The sequence below is a fragment of the Bipolaris maydis genome, assembly GCF_028858645.1.
Source record: "Bipolaris maydis strain C4 unplaced genomic scaffold PSV08scaffold_14, whole genome shotgun sequence".
NCBI classification, from domain to species: Eukaryota; Fungi; Ascomycota; class Dothideomycetes; order Pleosporales; family Pleosporaceae; genus Bipolaris; species Bipolaris maydis.
Genome location: NW_027093870.1, coordinates 1,349,747 through 1,368,934, shown reverse-complemented (window position 1 = coordinate 1,368,934; position 19,188 = coordinate 1,349,747). Strand labels below are relative to the sequence as shown.

The following is a 19,188-nucleotide window of genomic DNA, read 5'->3' as shown; positions in this document are numbered from 1 at the left end:
TTCGCTCTCCCGTTCACGTACTGTTGATATTCGCTCTCTCCAACAGAGCCACCTTCTCTGCAAAAGAAATCGAACAGTGATAGCCCAAATACAGTCACCTAGGGGCTGTTTAACTTCCTTTGAGGAGGGGTGGTACCCGATCGACAATTCACATAGCCATAATCATCAACACCACATCGGCCCGATTTCTGTTATGATCACCGGGCCTCGATAATGGTGACAATTTCTATCGCAGACACGAATAAAGATGACTTTTCAACCCTATGAAACATGCACACGAGTAGCCTTGATTACAGCACGCAAGGACGTGGCAGGAACCTACGACTGTCTATCAGAGTCGAATTGTGAACGATGCAAGTAGAACGGTTTGTATATCAATTGGCCGAGGTAGTCTATTCTTCACTTCTGAGGATCGGTGGTCACCTAGGTGACCGATCAGACAATCGTCGGTTATAAGACGGGCCAGCTGTCCTCAATGACAGGAAGATCAGATCCAGGACCTTCCAAAACCTGAGTAATAACCCCTTCATGTGGCACGCAATGTCTGTCCGTCTGGATGCCAATCTTGGCAAGCTCTCTCCATGAGTCGAGGTGTGTCATCTTTGGGTGACGAAGCATTTCGCGGTTCTCCTACAATGCCTGTCAATGCGACAAATGGAAGGAAAGAACCATCATCACATACATGGTGACCCTTCGAAAAAGCCGCGAAGGTCCAAATCTTCTTCTCTTCAAGATCAATCGTCTGAGACACAACAGTACCGGTTTCTGCGAGAGTCAGCGCCCTGTGCAGCGAAAGACCAATCAGCGCTGCGAAACACACCTTCCAGACACGAGACCTTGTAGAGACGCTCCAAAATGATCTCCTGATACCAGGCACGAACGTAGTTTACACGCCCTTCCAATGGGCCAGTGCGTACGCGGTAGACTACACGGTCCTGCGATGCACCATATTAGCTCTAGAAATGACTTTCCAGGATGCTAGATAGCGAACATCTGATCGATACCATATCTCAAAGGACCAGTCCAGCCCTTGAGTGTAAGTGTACTGCACACGCTTGTTCTGACGTGATTTAGTCAGTACTAGAATTATAAAACCAACGACAAGGGACGCACTAAAATTCCTTCGAGTCCCATCTTTGGTATTGCGTCGTTGTGTAGGTGCTGAAAATTATTGGAGGAAATGATGGTGAATATGGGTTCGAAGGCTATATATACGAGCGTATTGAGACATTACAGCCTATCACTAAGATAGGCCTAGGTCGGCCCGCTACGCGGAACATGCTGCCGGAACGGTACCCATGCTGCTCCCCGCCCTAGGTCGGCCCGCTACGCGGAACATGCTGCCGGAACGGTTCCCATGCTGCTCCCCGCCACAGCTGATTATTCCTCTGCGAGAGGTCAGTTCCGTGCGCTTTTGGGTTCCGTAGTGAAGTCTTTCTTCTCTAGCGGAATCAGTATCAGCAGTCTCGTCAGACAGGATTCAGAATTAGCACATCAGCGCATCGGCAGCTGCCTCTGGGGCGAGTCTGATCACTTGGGAGTCAGCGATATTGAGAGCTACCGTTCATACAGGCACGCCACTCGCTTTCTGGAAGATGAATTTTACCGTTACTCTAATTGCATTATGATTCACGTAAAACCTTCTAGTGAATCGATTTGAAGCAAGTTATGACAAGCATTGGGAGTGACCAAATGAGAGCTATCAAATTAAGTATATCACTGCCACTACCACTATTTTTCATGACGACAAAACTCAGCAATGTCATTTGCACATTACCCTACACGGACAGAGTGTCTTCTCAAAACTTCCGTGAAGGATTTCTATAGCAGTGCTTTGTGGTTACTCTGTAACGCGTAAGCCTTCGGCGCTTGTCGGATGCCAAGATCAAGCAAGATTTCCTCACTAACACCTGGCACAGTGATAGCCTTTACGTCCCTCCAGATCCTCTCGGTTTTTCACCCTGACCACCTCTTGTTAGACCAATTTCCCCAACGATTTGTACGGCCTCGCGCACGATGTACTCGAGGACCAGCCCAGCGTGAGCTTTAAAGGTTGCAGTGGGACCTGCCGTGATGAGATCTTGATCTGGTTTTGAGAGCGCTCCAGATTGGTAGATCAGACTCTCCAACCAACTGTGAAGAGACTCTACCTGCCGTGCCATGTGTGCTACCTTATAACAGATCACAAGCTAGTCAACTAGCTTCTTTCCAAACGTTTCCCGTTTTAAAGCATATCCAATCGCATCCTCCAGACACACTCTTGACCATCGCAATGCTTGCATTCCTATGAAGAGTCGTTCGTGAACAGAACCTGACATCGTGTACTTAAGCCTGTTCCCACGCTCACCAACAATCATCTGGATGGGAACTTCCGCCTGGTCAAACTCCACAAAGGCAGCTCCGGCGGTGCCTGATCCAGACATTGTTATGTGTCTCCTGGAAACTCTGTCTGAGAGCGGAACCACGATCAAGGTGAACCCGCCTGATTGCTCTTTCGCCAGGGTAAGAAAGAAAGATGCATACATGCCGCCCGTGATCCATTTTTTGGACCCTTCGATGATAACGCAACCTTCTTTCTGGGATGGTTGAATGTTTGTTTGAATGCCTTGTACGTCTGAGCCTGCTGTTGGTTCGGTGATTGCAAGCGAGATACGTCCTTGACCAGATAACACGACTGGGATGACAGCTTGTTTGATGGCCTGCGAGCCGTGCTTTTGGATAATGGCAGGCATAGTGTTGCGCCTCCGAGCAGACCGTTCTCGAATCCGATTCCTCCAACACGACCGAATTCATCGTGTAAAATGAAGTCATGAAAGCCATTCCACTGATGCGCAGCAATGCCCTCGATGACAGGATATTTGCCGCGCCATTCCTGAGGTATCCAAGCGTCAGAAGCCGCTGGCATCAGCACGCCTGCGACAGCAGCTTTCTGGTAGATCGCATCTGGTATCTGTGCGGAAGCTTCGCAGTCTTCGAGAACAGGCATTAACTCCTACAACTCGTCAAGGATCGCCTCAGCTACATGATCACAAGTAACATACCTTTTCAACCCAGTCTCGCATTGCACTTCGAAGTTGTCGGTGACTATCATTGTAATAGGGGCTCGGCTTGCCTTGAGCCCAGGGTGGTTCAGCATATGGGATAGTGGAACCAAAGTACTAAGCACTTGCTGGCGCAGCTGAATCAGATCCCATTGTTTGTTGCCTTGGTTTGAATGTTGGTCCAGCAGAGAAAGTAAGAGTTGCATGCAGACTAAGTGAACTTACAGCTGCGACGATTCACATAAGATAAACGGATTGCGTGTATGCATCGAGGCGTAGTAGAGCGGAACGATGGCCCCAGCTTCCGTAACGTGCGACAAATCGCAGAGGAACAACACATGACTAGCGTGGATACACGTGAAGCTCATATTGCACTAGTAATAACCAATTCCAGGCCGAACACTGTAGCGGCGACGTGCCTGTGCACCCTGAAAACAAGAACCGAAATTGTTGAGCATGGAACGTTAAGCGCTGACTGGGCAAACTGATCTGCATAGGCAAAAGCCTAGTAGTACATTAATTAGTCAGTCTCTTAATCACTACCACGCGTGTCCACAGACGGAAGCCGCGACATAATCTTGCAGGATTCCGCCTCACGAACGGAATGACCGCACAGAAGACGAACCACGGGACATACTGCTAGTAGAAATCAAACCCGGAAGTAAGAGGCAGAAAATCTAACAGAGTATAATGACCCTCAGGAAGCGAACATAATGATAGAGCTTGTTCATTGCAGAAGCTCGTGAGGATGACAAACTATCACTGAATTCACAACACGCATCGCGCAGAGCATAGACACGCCTTGTCGTTTCGTTCCAGGTATTTCAACGTTCACTTCCCAAGACAGTACGTTGTCGTTTTTGACTGTCCTACTTCCAGCATAATGGACACCTTCACATATACCGCGAGCCCAAGAAGAGTGATTTTTGGCTCTGGTTTAATCAACAAGCTTCTGGCAGAGATCGAAATGCTCAAATGTGCAGCTCCGCTGCTTCTTTCGAGCGCTCGACACAGAAATCTGTCCGACCAACTCGCTGGGGTTCTTCACGGCAGCACTATCAAGCTAGCGGGTACATTTAACGGCGCGATAATGCATACACCAACCGTCGTGACGGAAAACGCAGTTCAATGTCTCAAAATCATGTCAGCCGACTGCGTTATATCAGTTGGAGGAGGCTCGGTAGTTGGACTAGGGAAAGCAGTATCCGTCTGCGCAGGCGTACCACATCTTGCCGTCCCTACTACATTTTCCTGGAGTGAGATGACTCCAATTCTGGGCGAGACTCAAGAGGGACGGAAGACCACCCGTTCTGGCCCAAGCATACTCCCCTCGACCGTCATCTACGACGTGGATCTCAGCATGAGTGTGCCGCCATCTACCTGCACCGTGTCGGGGATCAACGCCATGGCGCACGCGGTAGAAGCAATATACGCAAAGAACTGCAATCCTATCATTTCCATGTGGGCACACGCCGGCATCAAATCATTGGCAGAATCGTTGCCTCAGATCGTGGCAGATCCATCCGCAAAACCTGCTCGAAAAAAGGCACGCTTTGGCGCGTGGCTCTGCGGCATGTGCTTGGGCAGTTCCACAATGGCACTTCACCACAAGCTCTGTCACACTCTTGGCAGATCACTTGGATTAAGCCATGCCGAGACGCACCATTGTGCTTCCACACCCATTCTCCTTCAATGCGTCTGCCATTCCTCAGCAGATAACCCAGCTAGCTGCAGCTCTGTCTAACTCTCAAGGCGATGCAATACTAGCACTAAATTCGCTCTTAGATAAGCTCGGTGCGCCTCGAGCTCTTAGAGATTTAGGCATGCTAGAAGAAGACATAAACAGGGCTGCTGACATTGCTATGAGCAACCAATATGAGAACCCAAGAGCACTCGAAAGGGATTCGATCCGCGAGCTTATTCGCAGAGCTTGGTCCGGGGAAGATGCCAGAGTTGCTAGGTTGTGCAAGTAGTTTACTGATGCCTCAAGATCGTGACGGCTACATTGGCGTGGGATTGTTAGCAGGGGAGGGACCAAGTCTCATGTTCCTTCATCTTAGTCTGTACTTGAGCTTTCTCAAGTAAGCACATACTACCATGTCTGATGGTAGAATATCGAAACTGCTAGGTCATCGTGTGTACGGTCCCTAAGGCTACAGTTCCACCGCGGTCGTAAGCGGTGCAAGTGTCAGCCTGGTTTGAAACTCCAACGATACGACACTTCATTGGGTGTTTAGCAGTGCTGGGCGGGGTTGCTCCCTTGCCCTTGTTTGGTGTATCGCAAAATTTTTGTGTGATTACAGTGTCGCGTTGCGCCTAGTTGTTCAGCCCGCGCTTTCTTCGCCTTGCGACGCTCCTCAGCGGCAAGTTCTTGAGCCAATTTTTCAGCTTCTGCTTGCTGCTCTTTTGTTTTTTATTAAAAAAAGAAAAAGGCTGCTTCTGCTTTCAACCTAATACCTAATTGTTAAAGCCTCATCTTGCTCCGAAGTGCTGGTATTGAAGCGCTTCAGTACGACCTCCACATCCATTGGCCAAACGTCTGTGGCCTGGAACCTCTTTAGTGTAGTATCCTGCCTTATTGTAGAGCTTTACGCCGCGCAAAATTTGCTGTAAACGTCGCATTTTGTAGTGTTTATGATGCCTTGCAATCGCTGCGAGTGGTGGTTGAGTTGTATCGTGTAATTGCGCTAAAGCGGCGAGGACAGCATCACACTGATCAGTTGGAAGCTGTGAGTTGGGGGTAGAGAGGGCTAAGATACGATTGCGCCCGCAAAACTCGATAAATCGGGTGTAAGGCCATTGCCGTCAAGGATCAAAAGGCGCCATCCGATACGCGCTTTCGCTTTAGTATAGTGATTGGCACTTTTGGAAGCCAAACAAGCCTTACATCGTTGTTAGTTCATCTTTAATGCGAGTGAGAGACGAAAACTAGGTGTTGTTCGGCCACAAGGCCGCCAACGACCCAGCGCGATCGAATCCCCAAGGTGCCCTAGTAGACAAGTGCAGGCGATAATGCCTATCGAGAAGCGCATACGCAAGCCAGCAGCGTTACCCGCTCCCTCTTACCCTCTTGGAGCGCTGCGGTGCACTCTTTTTGAGCAAATTGTCCTGTCGACGAAGAAGACATTCTCGTTCATATCACATGTGTTGCACTCACCCATGTTGTATTCTTACATTTTCGCATAAATTACGCCAAATGATACTGTAATTGCTGCTTTCGTCGGCTTTTTGCTTATTGCGATCGATCGCAGCGCTCCATTTGGTGATAAGTCTGTCGAATGACTGTAGAAACGGAGTAACCCAATTTTGGGGAACCTCTTACTTAGCAATCGCACTGCGGAAATCTTGCAGCACTTCTCTTGTAGGTCATAAATTTCGCCTTTTGCAGCGGCCTGTGTAATTTGCAAGTTCCGGCTCCTGTTTTGGGATGAGTAGCTGCTGCGCTTCTCCTTGAGCTGCATTTGAGCGTGTACCACTGTGGTGGCCTCGTGACTACGTCGTTCGGTCAAGTTTGAACTGTGTTTTCTGCGACTTCGCGGTATAAGAGTTTATGTCTTGGTTTGCGCAATTTGAGATATTCAATCGCTTCTTGAATCAGGTACACAAGGATGGAGTGGTGCTGTGTAGAGATTGGGACGATTTTCTTGTTTGGATGTTCGGGTGGCTCAACGGCTAATTTAGCTCAGATTGCGCACAGACACTGTACTAAAACACGCGCACGTGATATGTCCTACAGACTTCCTGCCAAGCCTGTGAGACGTAGAGCTAAAGATCCGTTGAAATGAGCTTCATCCTTGTTTCCTTCCTTATCGTAAGTCACGTCCCCTTCTCAAGTTCGTAACACGTATTAGCTCAAATGCGTGGACTACCTTTCCATTGAGACCGTCATTAACCACATGCTTGTCTACACGCGTCCTCTTAAGATTGCGGTCAAGCAGTAGCTAAGTCAAAAATTTTGCCAGCTAGATAGTCCAGTGACTTCAACGCGTGGATCAGTTTTCGAATATGAAATTTTTGGTCCGATACGTGTTGTATCCTCGCGATGCACTTTGGCTATTTGCATGACTAATAGAGCCAGCGGAATGCATCCTCCGAAGGCGGAAAGGCTGCGGAACTTGATCGGGAGATAAGCTCATCCTACGTCATCTGTGATTATTTAAGCCACTCCCACGCTGGCGTTGTGGACAATAATCATCGTTACTACAAAGACTGAATAAGCAAACCCCCGTACCCACGCGCTTAGCGATGGCTCCCAAGGTAGCCCTTATAACTGGGGCAAATGGCATCAGTGGCCACGCACTTATCGAGCATCTGATTCGTCAGCCACGTAGTGAATGGTGTGTACATTCTCATGCTCTCTTGAGCTGTCAGCAAGAGCTGCATTCTCTTCACCTCATACTCAGCAGGCTTGACTGATAGATATAGGAGCAAGATTGTCATATCGTCTCGAAGCCCACTTGTGAGCTACTGGGTTGATCCTCGCGTCGAGTTCGTGTCTATAGATTTTTTATCTCCAGTCGAGGACGTCATTAAACGAATGAAAACGTTATGCTACGACGTCACGCATGCTTTTTTCACCTCTTACGTTCACGCAGATAACTTCAAGGAATTGAAGGTTTTGAACACGCCGCTGTTCCGCACCTTTCTCGTTGCCATCGACACTGTTGCTGGGCAGAATCTTGAGCGAGTTTCTCTTCAGACAGGTGGCAAAGTACTTTGTAATCCCTTGCTGAATACGACCTAGCTTCTGACCCTACTGTAGCATTACGGAGTCCATCTAGGTCCAGTAGAGGTACCATGTCATGAGGCGATCTCCCGCTATGATAACAAAGGAGAAAATTTCTATTTTGAACAAGAAGATATCTTGTTCAAGTTGCAAGAAGGCAAGAAGTGGACGTGTAACATCATTCGCCCGAACGCCATTATCGGTTTCACGCCCGGTAGTAAGTAGAAGATGTCCCCTTCACAGAAGCATCCTAATCCCGGCACGCAGAAAATGGCATGTCGGAGGCCTTGACAGCCGCCCTCTACTTTTTAATCTGCCGAGAGATGAATGATTCGGCTGCATTTCCCGGAAACAAGTTGTGATATAACCTACCTGACGACAACTCGTACGCACCGAGTCTAGCAGATCTGACCGTCTTTACCATGACGCATGATAACTGTCAGAATGAAGCTTTTAACCATACAAACGGGGATGTCTTCGTCTGGAAGTACTTCTGGCCTAAGATAGGCAGTTATTTTGGCCTTGATGTGGGACTCCTTCGCCGCTACTTTGTTCCTCAAGCTGAGACACTTGTTTATAGGTTCCCGAGCCGGTCTTCACGAGAGCGACCGGAGAGAGTCAAGCCCTAGAAAACGAGTTCTCGATGACCGAGTGGGCAAAGGATAAGAAGCCTATCTGGGACTCTATCTGCGACAAGTATGGTGGAAAGAAGGAAGCGTTCGACTGGGGTACTTGGTGGTTCTTTGACTGGGTTGTTGGAAAATCCTGGATGTCCATTAGCTCCGTGAACAAGGCTCGGAAATATGGTTGGACGAGATACGATGACACGTACGAGACTTGGATCGAAACATATAGGAGCTTTGAGAATGCGGGGATTTTGCCTAAGATCCCGAAGAAAGTTTAAGCTAGCAGACACACGAGTTGCAAATCTGAACTCGGCTTGGAAAGGGCTGCAAAAGCCCAAGTCAACTTGTCCTAGAGGCGTCTCCTTTTGTTAGTATCGGAACTCCGAACACAAAACGACAATTCCCTCGTTGCAAATGTGGTAATGCTTGTAATTATTGTTGGAAATAGCGATTCCGCGCCGTTGGGCTGGATATCCGTAGACAAGAGCTCTTATAGCAATGTAGGCTGATCTGTTATCGCAAGTGATCCCTTTCCTCAATGCTATAAGTTTCCCCATTTCCTAGTGCCTCAGAATGAAGAGCTCATTGCACGTCCAGTCGCCCTGCTAGAGAGATAAATCTGAACAGCGGGCACCTGCTCGAACAATGGCTAGATTGATAAATTCAGGTGCTGGAGGGGCGACATCCTGCTCCCGATTTCAGCTTGCCTATGATCATTCTATTCTGCTCTTGTATCGACACTATATCACTCTACCGCCGCAGCCCGGCGAAGAAGATAGCGTCGAGAGTGCCTTTGAGAAATGCGTAAGTCGTTCAAGGGAGATATGCCTCGTATACAGACGACTTTATCAAAGTCCCACTATTCAGTTCACCTGGGGTTCTTTGCACATCATCTTTGTTGGAGGTCTGACATACCTCTACTGCTTATGGAAATCCTCCCGCGTACGAAATGCTTCGCGACCATCCGATTTTTATCAATACCTGCATGGCATGCAATACAGTGCTTGTCGTCATCGCAGAAAGATGGAGCCAAGCGACTGCGTACCGCGACACGTTTGAGACTCTGTCGCAGAAGACCATCAACATGATATGCACGGAAATGTCCTCGTCCGCGAATGAAAATGGTATTACAGCAGCTAATTTGGACAATGCCGGGTTCGCAACAAACCAAGATATCTTCTCTCACGATTGGTTTGGTGGTCTGGAAGCCATGGACGTACCTCACGAAAGCGAATGGCTTGTAGAGGAATTATTACAAGGCATGCGCAACTCTCAATCCGCAGATTTTGCTTTTGAGGATCTAGGATCTTTCAATGCCGCATAAACGTGATAATTTCGGTCCTCAACTCTCTGCGGACGCATTTGTCTACGATACAGCAACCTTCAGCCCTCGATGAACTCATCCTCTGTAAATCCCAGCTCCAAGGCGCATTCTCGAAGGCTTGCGGTTTGTATTTCTTCATACAGAGTATGCATATCAGTTATCGTAGAGCCCAAAGCTGCCTCTAAGGCAGATTGTCCGATAGCCAGATTCCTTCCGTTGAATTGCATCGACGGGGGCATCCGAGATCCAAGATTGGACTGGAAAATCCCTGCAGCAGACATGGGCAGAAAGTCTTCGTACGTAATTGGAGTTGCCTCTACTATACCATCCTTGATCAGACCCTCAATGCTATGGCTTTGGGATCTTATTTTCAACCCTCCTTCCAAACACCGGTATTCGAAGTACACTAGACCTTCCCTACGAAGGTCAATCCAATTGTCGGGGAATTCCTCGAAATTCTTTGCAAGGACGGTTTCTAGCTCTTTGCTGCCATCTTCGTCCATTGCTTGCTGTGTCTTCTCTAACAGGGCGTCATATAATATTCTCCCTTTCAGCGTTACAGCCGCACCACGTTCCTCAATCTCGCCGAATCGAGCCTTGTGCGACCCCGACTGCAATAAACCATCAGATGCTAGGAATGATATTGGTTCTTCCAGGGCAAGAAAGCTTGTTTGGCGTAGCAATATTGGACATGACCGTGCAGGCGGTCCCTCGATGTTTGCCTTTGCCGCCATGCCTTCATCTTTCATTCGTTGCTGCGCTACTGATATATCAAGAGTCCTTGGGGTAAGATGATTGATGTGAGCGCTGTGGAAACAAGCAATATCAGCCAGGATCGGATGCGCACTTTGAAGCTTTGAATACACCTCTCTTGAAGCTGCGGCGACCGGCTGCCAACCAAAAGTCTTCATTGCTTCCCGCACGAACGGCTCTGCATGCCGAGCCTGAAGTCTACCCCCTTGCCCTTCCGCCTCTTCAATCATCCCAATGAGCTCGTCACTGAAGATGGACCGACGACTTAATAGCTCGAGCGCCATGTCTTTTGCCTCTCCGTCATGTATCAACTCTGGTCTGAGCAGGGAGGTGAAAATACGAAATGGATTTTTCGTCAGGGCAGGCTTCGTCTTAGGACGGAAGCACGTTGCGTGCATCGGCAATCCTGCTGGCGACAAATCGTAGTAACCGATTGGGTACATGCCGAGGACGGCACACATGCGCTTAACTGTCCGCAGCTCGTGAGGAGTTCCCAAACGGATAGCGCCATGCCTTTCAATATCCAATCTCTCTTTAGCGACACCGCCATGCTGCAGAGCCTCTATCTTAGGATTGGCAGAGGTTTCCAGCGTCTCTCTATTCACAGCGGTGACAAGCCTGATCAGGTCTCCATACAGCGGCACCTCTTTTTTATACATTGATGACAGCGATAATACAAATGCGTTTCGCAAGTCGTCAGCTTCGACGAACTGGTCAAGCTCAGTGTTGATGAGTGAAGGAGCCATGCTGACGATTCCGATTTGCAAAGGATGTTGAGGAGTTGATTGGTTTGAGAATGGAAGGTCGTTGCTGTGTCCTGCTGTTCATTGTGCTCATTTTGATAATGCGCCAGCATCGCGACGTAGAAGATCCGAATTTTTCCGAGGTCTTGAAGTTCATTCATTGTGGTTCGTCCTTCACAGCCCCGGTTGAAGCCGTGCACGTGATTCGTTGACAGTGCCCCACTTGGTGGCAATTCAAATCGGGGGAAACGGAGTTGCTTGCGCAGCGAGGGCCTAAGTACTTGGTTGACAACGTAAGGAGGGGCAGTGGGGCGAGTAGGGAGTTTTGTTCGGTCAAACGTCGGGTGAATCAAAAGCTCTGTGATGATAGTATGCGGAGCCGATGCGAGGCTATGATTGCTACTCAAGGTAGGCACATAATGTATTGAAACCATATAGCTTACATAATCCCGAGGTTTGCCACCGCCCCACTGCCCCTACTTACGCTGTCAACCAGTATCAGGCAACGTTTTGGCCCGTGTGGGGGAGGCTTGGAGGAATCCGAGTCGGGCCTTTCCCAGACAGGCGGCTCAACCTCCCCTCCGTATTCTCAACCCTCCTTATCGATCCCCACCTCCCTCCCGGCAGCCATATAGACTTAAGATACTCGACTAATCATACTATACATCAAACATTATAGACCTACGCAAGCAAGCGCACCCAAATTAGCCCCCCTTGAAAACCTAGCGCTAAGTCTGTTGGAGCAATCCGTTGCAACGGATCAGCACTGATCTTTCACATGATTTAGGTGATGACTATGGTTAACGGCCCTCCTGAATACACTAGTCTTCTCGCAAGCCCACTGGTCTGCAAATTGAAGTATCTCTGAAGATGATCTGATACATGACGAAATTTCTGACGCGGCATAACGTGTCAGACTTGAATCTGGAGGTTGCAATTATGCCATGAAGTTCAACCAAGGCTATGCATCAAGCATTCATGGCTGCTGCTGCTGCTGCTGAGTGCTCGTCCTCATGCAAACTTTATTGTTGTATGTAGAGCAGGTTATTGGATGGAAAGCAACTACTGTGCAATTCGCTCATTGCTTTGTACTTTGCGATTCCAGGGACAGCTGCTTGGCGGGTTTCCTCTCTATCTGCATCATCCTGAAGTGGAAGGCTGGCATATCTTTTGAGTGTGGGGTGAAGCTCCATGATAGTCACAAAACCCCGTGATACTTTAGTTGTGCCTATTTTGCAGCAATCTAGTCAGCTCCCAAAGGCCTATATAGCTCAGAGTTTCAGCCATGTTTGCCCCGTCCCCAATTAGATTTTCGAAATTACTGCTGGGTATGATATTATCTTAGATCATGGAATTGGAAATGTAGAGACTGCGTCAAGAGACCTTTTAGTAGGGTCCATAGTCCGGTAGATCAAAACGCTTTTCTAATTCGTACGTTCATCTCAATAGTCTCAATGCGGCCGCTCTTTTTCTGCAACGGGTCGTCCAGCACAAACACTTTATCTCCTGGGTCGTATGTTTCAGCCATGCATGCGGCACCTATTTTTCTCAAATACTTTTACTCTAGGCTGTGATCGTTCCATCTATTCTTGCTGGACTATGGTACCCTCGCGCACCCTTAATCCGTTTAGCTCCGCCAGCCCGTTTAGCGATTGGATTTAGGCCACCCGGGCTTCCGAGCCTGGTCTATCTGAGACCATAGCCTGTCACTGTGCAACCGATGTGAAAATGTGGGTGCTATTTCAGATAGCCCCTTATCGGTAAAAAAACGGAATTGCCCTAGGCAAGTGATCGGCTTTTTGTGCCTCAGAGCCCACTCCAAAATAGAACAGACGGCGGTTGCATACATAGCTGCCATTCATTCCTTGTTTTGCAGCAACTCTTTCTCTTATCAGTAAAATTGAAACGTCGAAGAGTAGAGGTCGAATAGTACTTCCATTCAAGATGCGCTATGACGTTCTCAAACCGATTAGTCGTACGTAGTGAAGCACAGCAGATGTCAAAGTAGCTGATGATTGCGGTGGAAAGGCTACACAAACATTCGTTAGGATAACGATATTTCATTCAGCACGCCTGGCTTTTGTGCCTTTTTGTCCATCCTATACATTGCGTCTACTTTGCTATATTGGTCTGTGTGCGCAATGCAAACTGTCGCGAAATGTACATCCGGATGATGCGACAGCTTGCATCAAGCACAGACAGTTCGGTAAACCTTAATATGCCGCAAGGATGCATTTGAGTGCCTTCATCACTTGTGCCTGAAAGGTGGCGAAGTGCGCCATCATAGTGTGGCAGCCAATGAAAGGTGCAAAGCCCCAGGAATTACTAGAGGCTCCCGGTCTAGCTCAATCCTAATCTACGGCTCAGTCCCTAGAATCGCATCCTATTGGGGGCCTAGAAGTTGGCTGCACTAGGGCTCATTAGAACTCGGCACTTGTCAGAATTCGTTCCGCCACGTACGTACCGCTAATGCGACGCAAAATATGATTGCTACAATGGGTTGACCCTGCCACCCTACTAACTTGATTGTAGCCCAAACTTGAGGCTCGTGCTGCGGAGAGTACTCCACGAAGCTTTTGTTGAGTAAATGCACATTGAGTAGTGATAAGGTTTCAGGTAACAGCCACATTCGTGAGGCATTTCCGTATCCTGGAACGTTAGGATTGCAAAGGATTTAGCCTAGATCGCTATATCCACTCCCGGCACAGGAGCCCAAGCCCGTGTTGTTCCCCGGATTATCTCTCCACATGAGGCCGCGGACACTAAGAACCACTTCCGGGTACACACACACACACACACACACACACACACCCCTGTCTTGTCTCGCATGCACCGTTCCTTGCGCGACAATCCTTTTAGGCCTGCTACAGGCTTCACCTGACCCTATCGCACTTCATTCACTTCATTCACTTCATTCACTTCATTCACTTCATTCACTTCATTCACTTCATTCACTTCATTCACTTCATTCACTTCATTCACTTCATTCACTTCATTCACTTCATTCACTTCCCACCGTCACAAACAAGAAATTTGACCATCTGTGTCGAGTAGACCGACGCGTTCACATTATATAACTTGCTATAAGAACTGGTATTGTGCAACCTACACCTCTGCATCATCATGGCCGAAGTAGTGTGTGCTTCATTCCAGACAATGTATCCAAGTGCAAGAGCTTCAGGTTCCCGCTATAGTTCCGCTTGATGGTGGCGGCACTCAACTCGGATGTCGGGATTCCCATGCTCCGTCTTGAGACGGTTAGCCTATCGGATACTGGAACCATGCAAGGGAACCATGTCTTTTACCCAGAACTACAGCCAGCAAATCGCTTGGGGCACGGCGGACGGTTAATAAACTTTCGGATTGTATTTGCAACCAGCCGATCGCTATGCATGTCAAAGGAGTATTCCAGGGTTCTTTAGATCCTACTATACTACTTTTGATAAGTTTTGAGTTTTTTCTCTTGTGCAGAACTTAATAATTGCGTCGACCCAGCCCTGCTGCATCGACAATCAAATCGACCAGTGCAGTGCTCCCAAGATGGTCAGCTCTTCATCACCACTGTTGACCCCAGAGCAGCTCGCTGCATTGCAAAGGGAGGACGGTGGCCCTCTGCTCATCTCTATCGTCTCCGTCTTTACTGCGATCGGCTGTATTTTGGTTTGCCTACGAATCTATGCGCGTTTAATCATCATCCGTAACATTGGTCTCGAAGACTACTGCATCATGGTATCATTTGTACGACTCTGCACATGGCAGCTCAATTACATATCACTGACGTATTCAGGCGCATGTTATTGCCATGGCTGTATTGCAAATAGAAGGTACAATCCAATCTCTAGTAGCAGTTGCTCCGTATACTGAATAGGTAAAGGAGCTAAACATGGGGGTTCGAAACATATGATGTTCTTGACACTACCACAGATAGAAACCACATTGAAGGTACGACATATTATCAACATATAATGACCACGATTTGACAATGTCAAGTACTTGTATGGAAGCATTTTGGCGTACGCCAACGCCCTCACCCTCACAAAACTATCGATACTTCTACAATACCGTCGTATATTCACCTTCTCATCAATGAGAATACCTATTTACATTGTCGGAGCCATTTGCCTAGCAACTGGTATTAGTGCGTCGCTTGTTCTGATTTTCTCCTGCATCCCTGTATCTGCGTTCTGGGATATCAGTAAAAAGAAAAATGCAACCTGCATCAATTCAAATGCGTGAGTATTACTTTCAAAATAACCAAAAACGTGGTTTAATCAGTCTTCAGCTTCTCCTTCGCAGGTGCTGCTATGAACATTGTTACCGACATTCTCATTGCAGCCCTCCCTATACGACCGATATGGCAACTTCAGATTTCACGAAAGCAACGGGTCGCCCTCATGTGCATCCTAACCCTTGGCTGGTGGTAAGTTAACTTCTTTTATGTATACATAACAATGCTAACTGCTACGGCAAAGTGTTTGCGTGATCTCTATTGCCCGATTGCATGGTTTCATCGAGCTCGCAAAACACCCCGAAGACTCTACTTTCTATGGAACTGCGCCAGCCTATTGGAGTGCTATCGAGGTAAATCTAGGTGAGCTGAAATCCTCAACCATACATAAACAGCAATTAAGATCTTAGGTATCGTTTGTGCTTGTGCACCCGCTTTGAAACCGCTAGTCGTCAAAGTTATTCCTAGATTTGCAACCCTATACGGCAGCCGCAAGAGCACGTACGGAGGAACAAAGGATACACCCAAGGACTCTTCATCATTCGTCAAACTCAAGGGTAAAGGCAGTATTGGCACTATTCCAGATGAGGTTGAATTGCATTATCGCAGTGGAAATGTGGTATCCGATTCTTACACGGGACCACCACGAACTATCCACGTGAAAACGGATTTGGAGCAACAAATTGACGACGTTAATCATAATACCAATACAAACAGCGAGGAAAATCTTGTAATCAGACCTACTAAAATCACGGATAGGATTTGAAATAGTTAATATGGCCGAAGTACCTCCAGGATAGTGTCGAACTCTGTAGCACTTGAAGAAAACCATATACATGTGAATCTTCATACTCTGAAATAGAGACATAAGATGGTTTACTCTCGGGGTGTCATACATATATACAAACAATTCAGTTCAACATACCGCTGTGAGATATGCCGTCTCTTTTTAGGCTGCATAGCCTAGGACAGCCAAGTAACCATTTTACTAATTATGATTACAATCTTTAGCAGTAGTACTATTTGTATGACGGATAATGATACTGGTAGCTCCAGCTTAAGTGTTAGACTTGTTCAGAAACATTTTAGCTTATCGTTGAGTTGCTTATCGTAGAAGTCTTCTAAAGTGTTCTTAGGCGAACAAACCTAGTGCGAGGCGCCTGCACCGCAACCTTACGATGACAAGCGCGAGATGACGTTGAACAAATCTGACGAATACTCGTCGATTCGCCGCCCCACTTCGGGCGGGCGGGGCATTAGCACCAATGACGATTGCGCCTCGGCTGCCCGCCAAGGCGACACGTCTTTTGTCGACAATCCTTCAAAAGGACATCGCTGGTTTAGCCTTCTTCTGAATACCGTAATCCCTATATATCGCGAACGATCATTGAAGCCAGTGTTCGAAAACATGGCGCACGGTCAGCCTACAGCTCACTCCTTTGTTGGGTCTGAAACGTGGCACATTCCCACCCCTTCTGCATCTTCCGAAGATACCACACAGAACGCTTCGAGAAATGAAATTCTACAATCGTCTATCCCATGGCCTGGGAGAGCTTTCATCATTCGATCTCGGAAAAATGGACAAGTCATCACATTCTTAGACGGCGAGGTCGTAATGGATAAGATAGGAGGGCTTGGCACTTTCAGGTGGCGGTGCGTTGAGGAGAAAGGTTGGTTAGGGTTTAAGGATCCAGCTTCGGCACATTGTCTTGGTTACCAAGAACATGGAATTCTGTTCTGCAGATTTCCTCATCATCGAAACAACGAACGTATATTTCCCCGAATGCGCCCAGAAGGTGGGTACGTTCTGCTAGTGCGTCACGACGACCATCTTCGCCCCTTGGGCGTATTTGCGGACCAATCCAAGAGTGGGACTAAACAGAAGATCAAGATTATGGATTGGAGCTCTGAGGACATTGTGTGGGATTTTATTGAGGTACCGGTTCAAGAAAAATAGCGGCTACTAGAGTGGGTCTACCCATGGAAAGCGTGCTCTGTTGAGCAACGTCATACTAGTACAGCTACTTGTTTGCTGGTCGTGTAAAAAGAGCTGAATCTTGTTTATCTATACCATGGTGTTGTGCTCAACATCCTAAACTGCAAATTCTATGAGTACCCCGTCATCATTGCGGATGCCATATGCCCGCCTAATATGATAACTCTACTCCTCATTCATCAAAACGTTCTCATATATGTACTCGGCTAATTAACAATGACTGATTGTAATTCTATAGCTACTGGAATTCTATTCTCACCATCTATAAAGCCTAAATACGACTGTGTTGAGAGCAGCGCGTTTCGATGCAAACAAGGAGCTAGCACACAGCGAAAGACGTCGGTGTTGTCAGAATCGCTCAAATGTATCGTCCACTGGAATACGTTGCCTAGTCCATGGGTGATAATTTCAAGGCTATAAAGAGGCTTTCTATCATAGACACTCTCTATCTTCCAGCGTCACTAGTAGCGGTATCTATTGACATTCAGCTTAGAAATACTTCACTAAACACTGTCCAGGAAACATGTAGCTCTAGCCTGATCTAATTCCGGATAATCGAGACAAAAACTCTGGTTCGCCTCACCACTACGTTTGATGTATATATTTACCTACTGACCACTGCGATAATGGCAGCTATCGCGAACTTCTATACTGTCTACATAAGTAGAACCGTCTGAAAAGGTAGTAGAATTCCTTGAAGCTATTTCAATTATGGAGAAATTGAATGTGGAAGGGTTACAACCGTAACGACGATGATTCGTGATTCTAAATCTATAATCAACCGCCGCTGAGCACTTGAAAAACACCCCACTGAAACACTAAGATATCTTAATTACCTCGATTTCATCTTCTTTTTGGCCAAGGTCAAGGGAAAACCTTAAAAGGCGTGGATTGATTCTGCAAATCGTTTACCTATCCTTCAGTTATGTAATGACGAAGCCTTCCTCTTTAGGCGTTTGACGCAAACAGTGCCGTCATCAGGCAATGCTCTTTTTGGTGCTAATCGCTTCCTCAAGGCCTTTCTAGAGACCAAGCTGAATTAGTCGAATGCAGGGTAAAACCTTCCTTTCTTATGTATTACGAGGGGTACTGATATTTGGTTTTCAGAGCTTCAGCATCGTACTAAATAGCACCAGTGGAGTACTCGTTCAATTTTTTAAGGTGCCTGTAATCGAAAATGATCATAAATGGTTGTGCAGCGTCGTAACCTAGTGGATCTGGTCGCGATCCGAAGAAGATCTAGTCACATGAAGACAAGATCTTCTACAACTAATTTATGGTATAATACTCAAGAAGCGAGGATAAAAGTTCTAATGCGATGTTGAATGGATGGCCGGGTTCTGGATGTCTCCTGGCATCTTGTGATGTCTGCATCAGCTGATACAAATGTTGTTGGGATGACTCGCTTCCTTCCTTCAACATCCGGATATTTCGATACCAGCCTTAATGTGCCTCCGACACTGTTATAGTAGAATACAAGATCCTCTAAAAGGCGGTATTTTGTATCCTTTTAAGCGTTTTGAAGACAATTGACAATTGACTGAATGCGCGCGAAAAGTATCTTTGCTGTTACCCCCAGCTCATTTGGTGTCTTAGCATATCTATCCAGCTAAGTCCTTGCTAAATCTGTCCTGGGAAGTCGAGAATGCTCACAAGTTAGTTTTAATTAACGCTCTCTCAACGTCGTAGAGGTGGTTGCGGTTCAGGAACTATTTCTCCATCAAATCATCAGGCGTGTGCTGGCTCAAGTA

General features: G+C 47.3%; 8 protein-coding genes across 8 annotated transcripts; 5 read left to right on the top strand and 3 right to left on the bottom strand.

The window, feature by feature from the left end:
• Positions 1–367: 367 nt before the first annotated feature.
• On the bottom strand, positions 368–1,173 carry PSV08DRAFT_365568 (calycin-like protein). The gene is made up of 5 exons (XM_066093098.1): positions 1,114–1,173; positions 992–1,060; positions 821–935; positions 683–765; positions 368–630 (listed from the first exon to the last, which is right to left on the bottom strand). The coding sequence occupies exons 1-5, from the start codon at positions 1,132–1,134 to the stop codon at positions 451–453; spliced, it is 468 nt and encodes a 155-aa protein (XP_065948251.1). The 5' UTR covers positions 1,135–1,173; the 3' UTR covers positions 368–450.
• A 755-nt stretch (positions 1,174–1,928) lies between these two features.
• On the bottom strand, positions 1,929–3,409 carry PSV08DRAFT_374118 (uncharacterized protein; the record flags this gene model as incomplete). The annotated part of the gene is made up of 5 exons (XM_014218864.1): positions 1,929–2,150; positions 2,259–2,410; positions 2,524–2,992; positions 3,042–3,084; positions 3,267–3,409. 5 exons carry the CDS (start codon positions 3,407–3,409, stop codon positions 1,929–1,931), a joined length of 1,029 nt encoding a protein of 342 aa, XP_014074339.1.
• Positions 3,410–3,924: 515 nt separating this feature from the next.
• PSV08DRAFT_374117 (uncharacterized protein) lies at positions 3,925–5,014 on the top strand (the record flags this gene model as incomplete). Its single annotated transcript, XM_014218863.1, has 2 exons — positions 3,925–4,708; positions 4,770–5,014. 2 exons carry the CDS (start codon positions 3,925–3,927, stop codon positions 5,012–5,014), a joined length of 1,029 nt encoding a protein of 342 aa, XP_014074338.1.
• A 2,237-nt stretch (positions 5,015–7,251) lies between these two features.
• PSV08DRAFT_380876 (uncharacterized protein) lies at positions 7,252–8,671 on the top strand (the record flags this gene model as incomplete). The annotated part of the gene is made up of 5 exons (XM_014218861.2): positions 7,252–7,378; positions 7,467–7,752; positions 7,804–7,984; positions 8,173–8,294; positions 8,348–8,671. Exons 1-5 carry the CDS (start codon positions 7,287–7,289, stop codon positions 8,669–8,671), a joined length of 1,005 nt encoding a protein of 334 aa, XP_014074336.1. The 5' UTR covers positions 7,252–7,286.
• Positions 8,672–9,342: 671 nt separating this feature from the next.
• Positions 9,343–9,717, top strand: PSV08DRAFT_355782 (uncharacterized protein; the record flags this gene model as incomplete). The annotated part of the gene is made up of 1 exon (XM_014218860.1): positions 9,343–9,717. The coding sequence occupies one exon, from the start codon at positions 9,343–9,345 to the stop codon at positions 9,715–9,717; it is 375 nt and encodes a 124-aa protein (XP_014074335.1).
• A 59-nt stretch (positions 9,718–9,776) lies between these two features.
• On the bottom strand, positions 9,777–11,216 carry PSV08DRAFT_230028 (uncharacterized protein; the record flags this gene model as incomplete). The annotated part of the gene is made up of 2 exons (XM_014218859.1): positions 9,777–10,065; positions 10,108–11,216. The coding sequence occupies 2 exons, from the start codon at positions 11,214–11,216 to the stop codon at positions 9,777–9,779; spliced, it is 1,398 nt and encodes a 465-aa protein (XP_014074334.1).
• Positions 11,217–14,712: 3,496 nt separating this feature from the next.
• PSV08DRAFT_365566 (uncharacterized protein) lies at positions 14,713–16,221 on the top strand. Its single transcript, XM_014218858.2, has 7 exons — positions 14,713–14,951; positions 15,001–15,037; positions 15,088–15,155; positions 15,204–15,445; positions 15,496–15,633; positions 15,686–15,804; positions 15,852–16,221. The coding sequence occupies exons 1-7, from the start codon at positions 14,754–14,756 to the stop codon at positions 16,205–16,207; spliced, it is 1,158 nt and encodes a 385-aa protein (XP_014074333.1). The 5' UTR covers positions 14,713–14,753; the 3' UTR covers positions 16,208–16,221.
• A 412-nt stretch (positions 16,222–16,633) lies between these two features.
• Positions 16,634–17,616, top strand: PSV08DRAFT_404953 (uncharacterized protein; the record flags this gene model as incomplete). Its single annotated transcript, XM_014218857.2, has 1 exon — positions 16,634–17,616. One exon carries the CDS (start codon positions 16,634–16,636, stop codon positions 17,396–17,398), a length of 765 nt encoding a protein of 254 aa, XP_014074332.2. The 3' UTR covers positions 17,399–17,616.
• Between the last annotated feature and the right edge of the window lie 1,572 nt (positions 17,617–19,188).

Excerpts from the sequence above, each read along its gene's own strand:
- PSV08DRAFT_365568 (XM_066093098.1), bottom strand. The coding sequence starts at position 1,134 with ATGGGACTCGAAGGAATTTTA. Across the intron at positions 1,061-1,113 it reads TGGGACTCGAAGGAATTTTA|AACAAGCGTGTGCAGTACAC; the intron begins GTGCGTCCCTTG and ends AAATCACGTCAG. Across the intron at positions 936-991 it reads AGATATGGTATCGATCAGAT|GACCGTGTAGTCTACCGCGT; the intron begins GTTCGCTATCTA and ends GGTGCATCGCAG.
- PSV08DRAFT_365566 (XM_014218858.2), top strand. The coding sequence starts at position 14,754 with ATGGTCAGCTCTTCATCACCACTGTTGACCCCAGAGCAGCTCGCTGCA. Across the intron at positions 15,446-15,495 it reads ACCTGCATCAATTCAAATGC|CTTCTCCTTCGCAGGTGCTG; the intron begins GTGAGTATTACT and ends ATCAGTCTTCAG. Across the intron at positions 15,634-15,685 it reads ATCCTAACCCTTGGCTGGTG|TGTTTGCGTGATCTCTATTG; the intron begins GTAAGTTAACTT and ends GCTACGGCAAAG.